The sequence below is a fragment of the Lipotes vexillifer genome, unplaced genomic scaffold (genome assembly GCF_000442215.2).
Source record: "Lipotes vexillifer unplaced genomic scaffold, Lipotes_vexillifer_v1.1 scaffold437, whole genome shotgun sequence".
Lineage (NCBI taxonomy): Eukaryota > Metazoa > Chordata > Mammalia > Artiodactyla > Lipotidae > Lipotes > Lipotes vexillifer.
The window spans coordinates 1138879-1151888 of NW_006785990.1; the positions used below are offsets into that span (position 1 = coordinate 1138879).

Consider the following 13010-nt stretch of genomic DNA (forward strand, 5'->3'; position numbering starts at 1 on the left):
CTCCGGCAGATGCTGGCTTGGGGCGTGCATCCCGGGTCAGTGAGGTGGGTGCCTGGAGCTGAGTCTCTATCCCCTGGGCCCGGGCTGCACGAACGAGGACTCTGGGCTCTCCCGGCTCTGTCCCTGGGCAGCGGGCAGGGCTGCTTTGGCCTTTGCTGGGCTGTTGAGAATGAGGGCATCTCTCCCTGTGAGGCACCGGGCAGGCTGCCTGGCCTGCCCACTCATCTCAGGGCCTGTCCCCTGTGAGTCTGAAGGGTAGGCACTGGGAAGCAGGCACGCAGAGGGCCATGCTGGGCGGGGGTGACTGACCCTTGGACTCAACTCTCCATACCCATGTTGAGGTATCAGTTCCACAAATTGCTCAAAGCACCACAGCTGCTGCAAGGAAGCAAAGCCCTGGGTATGAGGAGTGGCTTGTGCAGGGCTAGGTGTCTCGGAGTATGGTCTCCCCGATGGTGGCAGGCCTGAGGCCCCAGCCACCGGCCTGACACCTTTGGCCTGTCAGGTGCTCATGGCCCTGTGCATGATGGGGGCACACTGCCCTGGAACCCATTGGAACCCGCCAGGGCCTTCCATGGGGAGGCATGAGGCCCAGTGTGATTGTGCTTACACTTCTGGAAGCAAATGTGTCATCTGCATGTCCTTCCTGGGAGAGTCTGCCTTGGGCCAGCACATCCTGTGATGGCCTCCGTGTGAGGGGCTGGGGCCCAGAGGTGCCTTTCCACCCTGGGCCAAGCTTTCTGTTCTTGCTAACCAGTGTGTGGTGGCCACAGGACTGTGTGGAGAGTGGGACTCTGGGGTCAGCTTGAGTTGATGTGGATTTTCTTTTTGAACCTCTATTGCTGCCAACTGAAGTGGCTCCCACTCTTTGGCCAGGGCATCCAATCCGGAAGTGTGGTCCTCCCTGGCCTGCTAATAGTGGCATGCGGTTCCAGTGGTGGTTCTTAACGTGTCGGTGCCTGCAGCGTGTCTGTAAAAAGCCTGAAATGCGATGGTGTTTGATTTAGTGCAAATGGTAGTATGGAGCTATAGGAGGCGTGACTAAGCTGTCGGCTCTCCCCATCCTGTGCTCCTCTGCTCCTGCGCCATTTCTGTGTTTGTCTCACCTCCTCTTCGGAGCCACTCACAGAGATGCTCCAGTGGGCAATGTAGTCTTTACTGAAGATTTGATGGAGGGGCTTTACAGTACATACCCCATAGCAAACCGCTTAGAGATCTCCAGGTCCCTTCCATCAGGAAGCCAGCAGGGGCCTCTGCACTTTTTTTTCCAGCCGCCGTCACCCACTCTCAGTCCTTCTGGTTACTTTATGTTTCTCCCACCCGTCACTCTAAGTTCGCATCTCAGTAACCAGACACTGTTTAGAAGGTGGAAGGGTACTGGTGGAGGTAGATTACAGGGAACCTTTGTCTTCCATATTTTCCCTGGAATATTTGCAGGCTCTGTGAAGTTATTGAGTGAGAACACAAAAGGCAGTATCAAGGGTGGTCTGCAGGCCTTGGCGTTGGCCTTCCCTTTCCCTCCTTTCAAAAGCATCTCTTGGGGCTTGTTCGGCCTGGTCCTGTAGGCCCTCTCCCCCCGGGGCCTAACTGCCCACTAGCTCCATTCAGATCCCAGCAGAAGGCAGGGGGTCTTGAAAACTCTGCCGCAGGTCTTGGAGTCTCTCCCCCAGCCCCTGCAGGTTTTGCTGGAGGGAGAGCTGGAAAGGGGGCGCCGAGAAGAAACTCTAGCCTGCTCCCTCCCTCCGTTCAGGCCCCCATCCTGAGAAAGCAGCTCCCCCACCCCACCCCGCCAAGGTCCTGTGCCACTGTCAGCCCCTCCCTCTGGGGTCTCTGGCCCTGCAGTGTAGGCTCTGAGGCAACCAGCAAGCCTTCTGCCCAGGACTGGAGGGGCCTAAGCCTGCTGCCCTTCTTTTTTTCTGACTTTAATTTCTGGAAGGCTGTCTTCATGGCCTCTCCTAAAATGCCCATTCTTTCCATGGCCACAGGAGGAAGGTAGGTGTTTTTATTTCCCTGAATCCCAAGCAGCCTGTGGCCCAGAAGTGAGAGGTGGGGGGTCCAGTGGGTCCAGTGGTTCAGTTCTGTTTGTGATTAATGCCCGAAGTAGCAACTGGCCACTGGTCACGGGTGGGGTCACAGACTCATCCGAGTGGCCATCTGAACAGAAGGGAACACACTTACCCCCGCCCTGGGCCCAGGCTGGTTAGGGATCTTGCTCCCTGGGGATCTGAGCCCCACTGATATCTGTCCCCCCTCCAAGTTGGAATCTGCACCCTCAGATCCATCTTTTTGGCTGAGGGCAGACACGGCCTCTGCCCTTCCCCCTCCCGGTTTAGCCTGACTCGCGGTGGGGAATCTGAGGGTCTCTCACGAAGGCCGCACCTCCCCAGAGAGGCTTCAGTGCACCCTGCTTCCAGGTAGCTCACTCCGGCACGGCCTGAGTTTGCCAAACCCAGTGCCCAGCAACCTGGGCACTGTGGCAGCCTATACAGGCTTATACATCTGCTGGGGCGCTTTTTCCTTCCTGTTGCTGTGTGCTGGGAAAGCTGGCAGGGATGCCAGGTGTTCTGTACCAGGAAGGGCACTGGTGGCCTCAAGGGCAGTAGTAATCTGCAAGTTAGAGGACCCTGCAAACTTGCCCCTCACCTGTCACTGCTCCACCTCCGAGGCCTGCCCCTGCAGAGTCCCAGAGCAGCTCAGCCCTGCCCTGCCCTCCCCTCCCCTCCTCTCCGGCCCTGGCTCCTGGCACTGTGACGCTGTCTCTGTATCTAGTAGCAAGTAGCTTCCCTCCGAGGCTCTAGTACCCACCTGCTGGCCTAATCTCCAGGGACTCTATCTTTACAAGGGAGGCAGGGGAGGCCCTGAACAGTCAAGGCATCAGTGCAGACTTGGCTCACCTCCCAGGAAAGACCCAGCACCTTAGCAAACTGTCCAGGTGGGCTTAAACACCAGCCTACTGCCAGGTTCAACATGGGTACAAGATGGCTCCCAGCCTTCACCTGAAGTAGCAGAACCCCATCCAAAGCTGAGCCTCTAATCTCAGAGAGGTCACCGCGGCTTCTGTCTGACTTCCGGAAGGCGTTCCAGGGCCCAGATGGCTCAGAAGTTTCGGTCCACGTTGGGCGGCCCTGACAGGGGTGGGAATACAGGCAAGCCTAGCTTCATCCTAGGCAGGGCTTGAATCTGCAAGGTATCTGAATCCCACTGCTTGGGCGTAACCATCCTGGAGGGCCCCGGCGTGTAACTCAGGCATCTCCTGGCCCCCACCTTGTGGTGCCGCTGTCTACACATTCAGTCTCTGTGTCTACATAATGCTCACCTCAGTAAAGAACTCCGCATCTCTTCCTGGTCCCCAAGCATTAAGGAAAAATGTTGATTTTAGTGACCAGTTCCCAGAGGAGCTGAAGGTGAGGGTTGCGTTGTACAACAGTGCATCCGCAAACAATGTAAAAACCCTCTGAAGTCCCTTCTCCGACGTGCAACCGTCCAAGGTTCTGTTTCCTCTCCACCCCACCCCCACTTCTAACAGAGCACCAGGACTCACCGGTTTCCCCTCCTCCCCCTGCAGCCTCCCTGGGCATGTCGGTGTCCTCCTTCATCCCTGTGCACGCTCAGCTCTGTCCCGGCTCACGGGCAGACTCTCCTGGTGCTGGCGCAGCTCAGGGCTGGTAGCGAGAGTTTCGTGGATTTTCAGTCTTTGGTGTTCTGCCAGCCTAGCAAGTTCAAAATTCACAACTGGACAGACCAGGACAGCCCTGGGGTCACCTGAGCAGCCCTCGTTTGTGTCCTGGGACCTCCCTCCCTTTCTCTTTCACCCACTCTCCAGTCTCCTCCCGTCTCTTCTCTTCCTCCCTCTTCTTGCTGCTCTCTTTGGCTAGCTGTGAATTTCCCAAGAGCTCCAAGCAGAGCAGACTCACTACGCTCGCCGATTCTCCAGGACTGTTCCTGACCCTGTCACGGAGCATTGATGAAAAAGGCTTGGGCCTGGCTGGGCAAACTGGCCGCTTCTGTGTCCTGGGTGGTCTCTATGGGCTGGTCCATTGTTGCCACCTGTGGTGCTGTCTGCAGGGGTATGTGGGCTCCACCGCAGGGCCTGGGCTTCTGCCGTCATTGCCCCTTCTCCCCAACCTAGGAGAGGCAGTAGCAGGGGATGCCTGGCACTTAGATCGTGGTTCTGCTCTGAGTTTCCGTGTGGCTTTAGGCTATTCATGTGATGTGTTTGGGCCTTGGCTTCTTCTTGGTATTAGGCAAGTTTGGACCAGTGGTTTTCAAATATGTTAGCAGGGGGCCCCTCTTGTCAAACAGGATCTTACACAGAGACCCATATGCAGGACTTAAGGTATAGGGGAGAGTCTGTCAGGTAATACAGATGTGGGAAGGTGGCCAGGTGTACGTGTGGGGACACAAGACTGTTACCATATAGAAATGTAAGACCAGCATTGCCCCATCCTCTGACTTTTAAAGACCTAAAGCCGATCTTCCTGATTTTTATATGCTGGCAATTCGTTTGTTAAACTATTCATCTTGAGACAATTGCAGATTGGCATGTAGTTATAAGAAATAATACAGAGAGATCCTATGTAGCCTTTACCCCCAATGGTAGCGTCTTGGCAAAACGATAGTACAATATATCCCTACCAGGGTGTTGACACTGATATAGTCGAATGCAGAATACTTCCATCACCCCGGGATCTTCCCATGTTGCCCTTTCATACCACACCCACCTCCCTACTGCGCACGCCCTGTCCTTAACCCACAGCAGCCACTAACCTGTTATCCGTTCTCTGTTTCTATAATTTTGTCATTTCAAGGATGTTATGCAAATGGAATCATACAGCCTGAGACTTTATGGGATGGGCTTTTTCAGTCCGCCTAATTCTCTGGGGGTTCATCCAAGTTTTGGAGTGTACCAATGGTTCATTCATGTCTTTTTATTGCCAAGTAGTATTCCATCATCTGGCTATAGCAATTAATTTTTTAAATGAGTTTTCAACACTGTCCAGGTTAAACACACTGCGTTTGTGGCTAGATGCGGCCCCTGGGCCACCAATTTGCACCTCTGTTCTGGAGGATGTTAGAGGCCCCTCTGGCCTGGAGGATCTAGGATTCTGGCATATGCGGCCCTGGCCTTCCCCAGGCACACTCTCTCCTCCATTTCTACATGTCTGGCCGTTCCTTACCTGCTTTGTCCTATGCCCTCGGCTGAGCAGGCTGTGGGTTGAGCCCCAGAGGCCCTGCTGGCGGGAAGTCCTGGCCCTCAGTATGTGTGCCAGTGGCCTTGTGAGTATGCGTTTGCACGTGTGTGCCTGGCTATGCTCAGGCCTAGGTGGGCGGGGCAGTCAGTGGTGTTTGAAGGCTTCTCTCTGGGGACAGAAAAGGGTTGGGAGAGACTGGGGCAGCACAGGGAGATGGCAGGTCTGCTCACCAAGCCTCATCATGGGGACAGGCGTTCTTCCTTCTTGATGCCCAGCTAGGGGACAGAGACCATGCAAGGCTCGCCTGCCTATGGGGTTCAGTCCCGAGAGCCCACAGCCAAAGCAGCCCTGCCCAGCCCTAACCACATGGGCCAGGGAGAACCCAGAGACCCCCCCATTTGCCCAGCCTGCCCTCAGACTCTTTAGCCAGGCCCCTTCTCCATGGCTCACTCAAGTCGGGAACCTCAGTCCCTCCATCCTGGTCCTTGCGACTCTGCCTGACCCCCTGGAAAGTACCCCCTGGGTGGCAAAGCCTCTCTAAGCTGAATCCCTTCCTCCCTCCCATGCCCTCTGCCCCAGCTCTCAGACAGGGTGATGGCGGACACACCCGCTAACCCCTTTCTTTCTCCCTTTCTCTCTCTCTGTCTCTGTCTCTCTGTTTCTCTCTTTGTGCCACAGGGAAAGGTTTGAAACGGAACGTAACAGCCCACGTTTTGCCAAATTGCGCAACTGGCACCATGGCCTTTCAGCCCAAATCCTTAATGTTAAAAGCTAAAAGGCTGTCTGGAGCCCCTCACCCCTCTCAGGCCGGACCCCCTCCCTCCTTCCCCCCACACAGATCTGGCATGTGAGCCCCACGGTGATGCTTGAGAATGTATAGCTGTGCTGGGGGGCACCTTCGCTAGTCACCTGCAGCAGTTGTGCTCTCTGCCCGCCCTAGAGCTGATGGCCGAGGCCCAGCCCCACGCAGCACTGCACCCACTCTACCCCCACCCTTCAGTGCAACCCTCACTGCCCCCCAGATAGCCCAAGCCTCTGCTCCCCTGTACAGGACCTTCCTGTAGATCAGAGCGAACGTGATGGGGTTTGCTGGCAGAACACCCCAGAACCAAGGGAAACGGAATGTGTCACTGGTCCATTTCCCACCAACCTCAGCTCCTGGGAGGGGCAGCCTGGCCTAGTGCCATCCTGGAACAAGCTGCCCATAGATCAGGGTCCTGAGAAGAGGCCAATTCCCCGGTCCCCCTCACTCCTTTGTGCCCTCTGGAGCCCAGGCAGCCCAGGACAGGGCTCCCTATAGAGGAAGAGGAGGCCCCAGGGTGGATGAGGTAGAGGCCCTTCCTGGCCGTGGTGAGATTGGAGCAAGTGTTCTCCTCTCTGTGCTGTGTGTGCTGGCTCCCTAGTTCTCTCTCCTGTACATATAAGCGTGCTCATTCTGAAATAAAGAGGATTTGAAATGAACCAAACCAGCCCCAGTCCTGCTGTGCCTGTGCGCATGTCACCAAAGCGGGCAGGTCTGAGACGGGGAGAGGATAGGTACCTACAGAAGAGGTGCAGGGGCAGTGCCCGCCAGGGCTGGGACCTGGTGAGCTCTGCCCACCACTGTTTTCCTGCCCCTAGGGCCCTGCCCAGGGCTGCAGGGTGCAGGCAGAGAGGACGGCAGGTGAGAATCTGTTCTGCGGGCTGGTGGGCAGCCTTAGCCTCCTTCGGGGTAGCGTGTGCGTGGACAGAGGAGTGGGATCTGAATGCTCACGCCTCGCATCCCATACCCAGCCACAGCCAGCAGGCCGAGCCATCCCTCCCTCCCATCAGAAAGTGTGCCACAGCCCCTGGCCCAGGAAGGCACTGCTCACGCTCAGCCCTGGTCCAGGAGGGAGACACACCTGAACTAAGGAGCGGCTCACAGGAGAAATCCTGGGGTTCCTCCGTGGGCTGGGCCCCGGCTCAGAGGAGAGGAGCTGGGAGGTGTGCCTGGTGGAGTCTTGCTCAGGTGGCAGGAAGGAGAAGGCCCTTGCTCCTGGCCTCCACACACCTATGGCCTTGTCCTGGTCCTGAGTGTTTGGGAAGGGCCGGGCTGGCAGGCTTATGTCTTCCCCACCCACCGGTCTGCCCATCAGCCTCACCCCTGACTGGGGGAACCACAAGCTGAGAACATGAGATCGTCGGCACTTGGCGAATAATGACAGATGCTGAGGCCCATCCCTCAGGGCTCCCTCACCACCCCTGGGGCTAGACTGGGCCACAGCCTCGTGCCCATCCCGCTGCCTGGGCACAGGCTCTCTTTCTCACCCTGGGGACCTTGGCAATCCCGTCTGGAAGAGCTGGCCAGGGAGACTGTTCTGTCCTGCCTACCACCTTGAGATGCTCCCCAAAGCCCCCCACCAACCTGTTCCACCTTGGCCTCCCGTCTCTTCCTGCCTCTAGCAGTCTGACTCCAGGGCCAAGGCGAAGACCAGGCGAGGCAGGCTGGCTAGGGGATCAACTGGGGAGGTGGCGGGGGTGGTGGTGCTTATGCCTGCATCTAGGCATCCTGGAGCACACTCACATTTAGCTGACCTTTTATCGAGGAGTTCCGAGGCCAAGGGTAGGTTGGGGGTTGGGGGCTGCCAGACAGAGAGAGAGGCCCCAGGTAGTGGGTGTCCTAAGGCTGGCAGAGGACCTGAGCCAATCCATCGGAGCTGGTGGCCTCCCCATCCCCTGTCACCATCCCCCTGGCCTGTCGGAGCCCTCTTGGATCCACCTGATCGTTTGCTTTCCAGCCTGCCTGGTGCCTCCCCAGTGACCCCAGGCCGCTGCATGCAGCACCTTGGGTGGCCCCAGGCCAGGGGTCTGTGTAAAGCCCTCTGGAGTAAATAGGAGAGATGTCCTCATTCAGCATTCTGTGTCCATGGGCATTAGTCAAGGCACTGTGCCTAGCTGCTGTAGGTGCAGAAGGAATCAGAAAGAGCTGATGTGATTGTGGCTGACCGTAATGCAAGGCTGATCATGTGAGGTCCAGAGACAGGGAGCGCTCCTCCGACTGGAGGATCAGAGAAGGCTTCCTGGAAGTAGGGGTCTGTGTGCTTGATCTTCGGGAACAGTTAGGAGTGGGGCTCGTGCAGTTACGGAAGGCTGCACGGGTACTCTAAGCAGACAGAGCAGAGGTGCCGGGTCAGTGTCCCAGAACCCTGACTTAATCATTTTGGCTGGAATGGAGGGCGTGCTGAGGATGTTACGGTTAGTAGCGGTCTGGAGCTGAAATGCCAGGCTCTGGATTTTGACCGTATTCCAACACAATGTGGAACTAGTGAAAGCTGCAGGGCACCAGTCACACTACAGCCTGTGGGGATCGTTGCAGACCGCACAGTTCTTGAGGGGTGTCATCACCTAGACCACAGTGTCAGTGTGGCCCCTGGAGTCATGCAGGGCAACAGCCCAGCTACAAAGTGACATGGTCAGGGCTGCCCTGAGCAACAGTCATCAGGCTGCAAGGTGGAATGCTAGGTAGGCGGGTGGCAGCATGAACAATTTTAAGACCAACCACTTGACTGGCATTCTATTATCATCCAATCAACGGAGATGTTCATATTCCATTCTCCATCATCACCCCAGTAATGGCAAACAGCGCCCAGAACCATCAGTCACAGCACCTCCACCATCGTCAACATTTCCAGGCTGAGCCCAATGACTACAAACCCCCAGGCCCAGCACCACCACCATCAAATCAACACCATCCCTATCCTTTCCATACATAGTACCATTGTCATCAGTAAGAGCATAACCAAAGGCTACCACAATAGGGTTAGCACACTGCACCCTGATGCCAGCTGGGTAGAGGGATGGGCTGAAAAGGGGACTGGAGCCAGGCTATGTTTCTCCTTTGGCCACACCCTCCCCATGCAGCCACCAGCAGTTAATATAGTTGTTTTGGGTTGGTTTTTGCTTAGATGTTTAAGGTGAATTATGGCCAAGGCAGGAGGCAGCTATAGAGTCCTAGACCAGGTTGGGGTGATCTAACGGGTACTGTCTTTAGGACTGAAGCCTGGGTCTAGTAAGTTCTCTGCAGTGCTTGCTTTCTGAGACACCACCCCCTCTTTGGGGTTTCTGGGGGCTCAGGGAACTTCAGGCAGGAGCTGACCTGGAAAAGAACCCAAGATCCTTCAGGATGCTCTTCAGTGCCACTCCTACCTCCTCTAGGCCCTGGTTGCTTGGTGTCTGCAGACAGCGGTCCTAGATAGGATGCCCCTCAGCCAAAACCCCGAGCAGCAGGCTCACGTGCATGTCCTTGGTCCTGCCCTATGGTAGATGATGAGTTTTCCTAGGGTCACATCCAGCCCCAACTTCACCCCACAGAATCCAGGGTTCACGTGGAGCTATGCCTGGGGAGAGCCGCAGGTAAGCTGGTCTGACAGGGAATTGGAGCACAGGGGACAGGCAAAGCCAGTTTCCTATTTGCCCTGCAGAATACTTTCCCCAGCCTGCGTATTTTCATCACTGCTGTCCTCAATTCCCAGAAGCCCACTGGAAGCATGTGGCAGTGTCAGGGAGAAAGAGATAAAGGAGAGGGGTGTCCTCTGTCAGGCGGAGCTCTCCCAGGCCATACGTGTCCATGCCATGGGGCTCTGAGCAGCCAGTTCAGCAGTATGGTGTCAGGACCTGCAACTGTTTCTCTGAGGCGGCCGCTTCACAGGCATGGCTTCCGGAAGCCGGGTTCTTTCATGAAGGGTGAGGAAGTGGCCTCATGGAAGGGCCAGGGCTGGGTACCACCACAGGCCTAAGAGCTGGGCTGTCCAAGGCTTCCTCTCTGAACCACTAAGCTGGGAAAGAGCTGCACAGGGCACGGCCACTGCCCTTGTCCACCCTGGATGCTTCCTGTGCAGTCACAGAGAAGAATGGTGCGCCCTCCCCTGAGGCAGTCAGCTCAGCCTTGTCTCTCCTCCAGTCCTCTTCTTGCCTGAGCCTCTCATGCTATTTCATGCCTTTCTCTACCATACACTTCACTGGATGGAGGAAAGCACGTCGTGATGCTTTGGTAAATAGCTCATGGCCCCCTGGCATCCCTACCTGGGACAGACCTTTGTAGTACCTTGGTACCCAAAGTGTGGTCCACGGACCAGCAGCATCAGCGTCACCTGAGAGCTTGTCAGAAATGTAGACTCTCAGCCCCACCCCATCCCTGGGCCAGAAACTGCATTTTAACAAGATTCCCAGGCAATTTGCCTGCACATTAAAGTCTGAGAAGTGGTATAGTGGTTAGCGATCACGCCTCTCTCTGCCAGTTGGTAGCAATGTGATGTTTTAGCAGAGATTCAATCTTTCTGGACCTCAGGTTCCTCATCTGTAAAATGAGGATCTTGATACCAATCGCCCAGTGAGGTTGAAAAGATCAAATGGAGTAATGGGGCGCCGCTTATACAGCTGTTTAGTGCAAGGCCTGGCGTATGGTAAGCACTCAGAGAGGGAAGGGGATTATTCTAATTATTCCAAATAAGAATAGAGCCTTTTGTTGGGGAAAGATTCTACTTGACTGAGTGCATGAAGAAGGTTCTTTGTTCCTGTATGAGCGACCACTTGAGGTACTAGGTAAGGCTTCAAATCCACGTGCCTCAGTCAGAGCCCGCTATCACTACCGAAAAGTTCTAGGAGCTCGAGCAATTCAATTCTCTCAGTCTCCATTCCTTCACCTATTAAAAAGAATTGACAATACCCACACCAGAGGGTTTTTGTGAGGATTAAAGACATAGGCCTGGCACATAGTAGGAGGTCAGTAATTGAATTTCATAGCATAAGGAAAATCATTCCCACCTATAGGAGTTGCAGTATCCTGTCGCCATTGTAACAAGTACAGACATATCTTAGTCCAACAACCCATGTACATTTCTTTGCTTTCCTATAATTTAATTTTTATTCCCGCCCTCATTTCACAGGTGGCCGAAATCTAATCTCATCAACCCAGGCTCTGATGCTCCTCTTGTCTGGGGTGGTTTGGGGGAAGAGGGGCTTGCAGAATGCCAAGGAGGGTGGGGTGGGGCGTCTGGGCACCTGGTCCTTGATCGTGGTCTACCTGTGCTGGCATCTGCTGGGGTATCTCCATCCTTCTGGTCACACTGGTCCACACTGGCAGAACAGTCACCTCTCATGTTCCCAAGTACAGGGACTTTCAGATGTGCAGGCGCTCAGGGCCACGTCCGTGTCACTCTCAGGTGTGTGGGAAACCGTCTACAACCCCCAGGCCACAGGATGGCCTACAGGTCTTTGGGCTGCCTCAGGCCTGCCTGCCCCTTCACCATGGGCCTGGGCATAGGGGACCCTGGGGTCCTGCCACTTCCCCAGGGTTTGCCCAGAAAACGGGCACAGCTGCCTCTATTCTCGAATCCCTCATGCCACGTTGCCCCCTTTCTGGTCCAGATGACCTTGATCTGTCTGGCATGGTAGCTTTCACCCATCTTCCAAATGTATCATCAGTGCCCTGAGTGCTTCGCAGCCTAAAGCCCAGGCTGTCACAACTTCAGAGCTTAAGCCCTTGACAACAAAATATCTTACCTCTGCTTTTTTCATTATATCATCCCTTCTCAAAGGCAATGCATGCCTCTGACTAAATGAGGAAGGGTGAAAGAAAGGAAAACAGGATGGGGGAGAAACCTTGTGTGATAATTTAGACTACTTTTTGACCGCACTGTTTTTATAGTCCACGCTGAGAAAGACAAATTAGGAAATACACAAAAATGGGAGGCAGGGGAATCTCACTAGGCTTGAAAATATTTTTGATGTTACTGTGATCTCCCTGTGGTCTAAGCCCTTCCATCCTGGGGTCCTGGGTGGGGGTATTCTTTCCCTGAGCCTGGGGACAGGACTTCTGGAAGATCCTGCTCTGTTGGCAGTAAGGCTGGTACCTTCCGCCCAGCCTGCCTCTTCTGCAGCCACCGCCCCCCAGCAGAGGGGCGCCCTTGACCTGTTGTCTTTCTCGGTCCGCCTCATCAGCACCCCCATTGAGCATGCTCCAGTGTGCACCAGCCAGGCCACCACCCCGCTGCTGCCCGCTTCTGCCCAGCCGCCTGCTGCTGCCTCTCCCAGCGCAGCCTCGCCACCCCTGGCCACAGCCGCTGCCCATGCTGCCACCGCCTCTGCCGCAGCCCCTGCCTCAAGCCCTGAGGACAGTCCAAGGTAACTGGCCCACAGGTGCCAGCCCTGACTGCGGGGAAGGGAGGCAGGAAAGGCCTCCTCCGGGTCCATCTGTTGGCAGCTGTGTTGGGCCCTCAGAAAGGTCCATCCAAAGTGGTTAGGACCCCAGGGCCCTGGGGACGCCAAGGCTCTGCACTGCTTGGTGCTGAGAGTGAAGGGGAAACTGGAGGTGCATTTCAGGGAAGCGCACTGGGACGTGTCACCCTGCCCCAGGGGCACATGCTCTAGGGAGAAAGGGGAAAGTCACACACACACATACAAAGTTAAATAACGAAGGGAGACTGTGTGGAAAGTCCGTGTTCCTGGAGCTGGGATTACAGAGAAAGAAAGGAAATCAAGGAGGCCTCTGTGGAGGAGGCTGTGGTAACCCACTGAAGGCGGGTCAGATTTGGGCAGATATTTAGCAACTACCTTGCCTTCTTTTGATGGAGAAGCATGCTAACTCCAGAGGCACCTGATGGAGTGGGATTTACATCTCTGCTATACCACTTACTGTCTCTAACCTTCAGAAAGTGACGTAACTCCTCTGAACCTCAGTTTCCTCATCTGCTAAGGCATTAATGCAATGCCTATTTTATAAGGTCAGGATAGAAAAAGTGTACATAAAACACCTAGCACATAATATGCTCTCAAGTATTGCAGGTTACTGCATTCCTG

The 13010-nt window shown here is 55.4% G+C and overlaps 1 protein-coding gene across 7 annotated transcripts in view; it reads left to right on the forward strand.

The window, feature by feature from the left end:
* LDB3 (LIM domain binding 3) overlaps positions 1–13010 on the forward strand; it is a 57258-nt gene that overhangs the window by 22938 nt on the left and 21310 nt on the right. The window contains exon 8 of one of the 7 annotated variants that reach the window (XM_007458359.1): positions 5871–6658. The exons of 3 other annotated variants lie outside the window; for them this stretch is intronic. In XM_007458359.1, the coding sequence (XP_007458421.1) occupies positions 5871–5967 (97 nt within the window). In that variant the 3' untranslated portion in view covers positions 5968–6658. Of the gene's footprint in view, positions 1–5870; positions 6659–12152; positions 12336–13010 lie in introns of those variants that run through there. 3 more of the 7 variants (XM_007458360.1, XM_007458358.1, XM_007458357.1) reach the window with 3 other exon arrangements.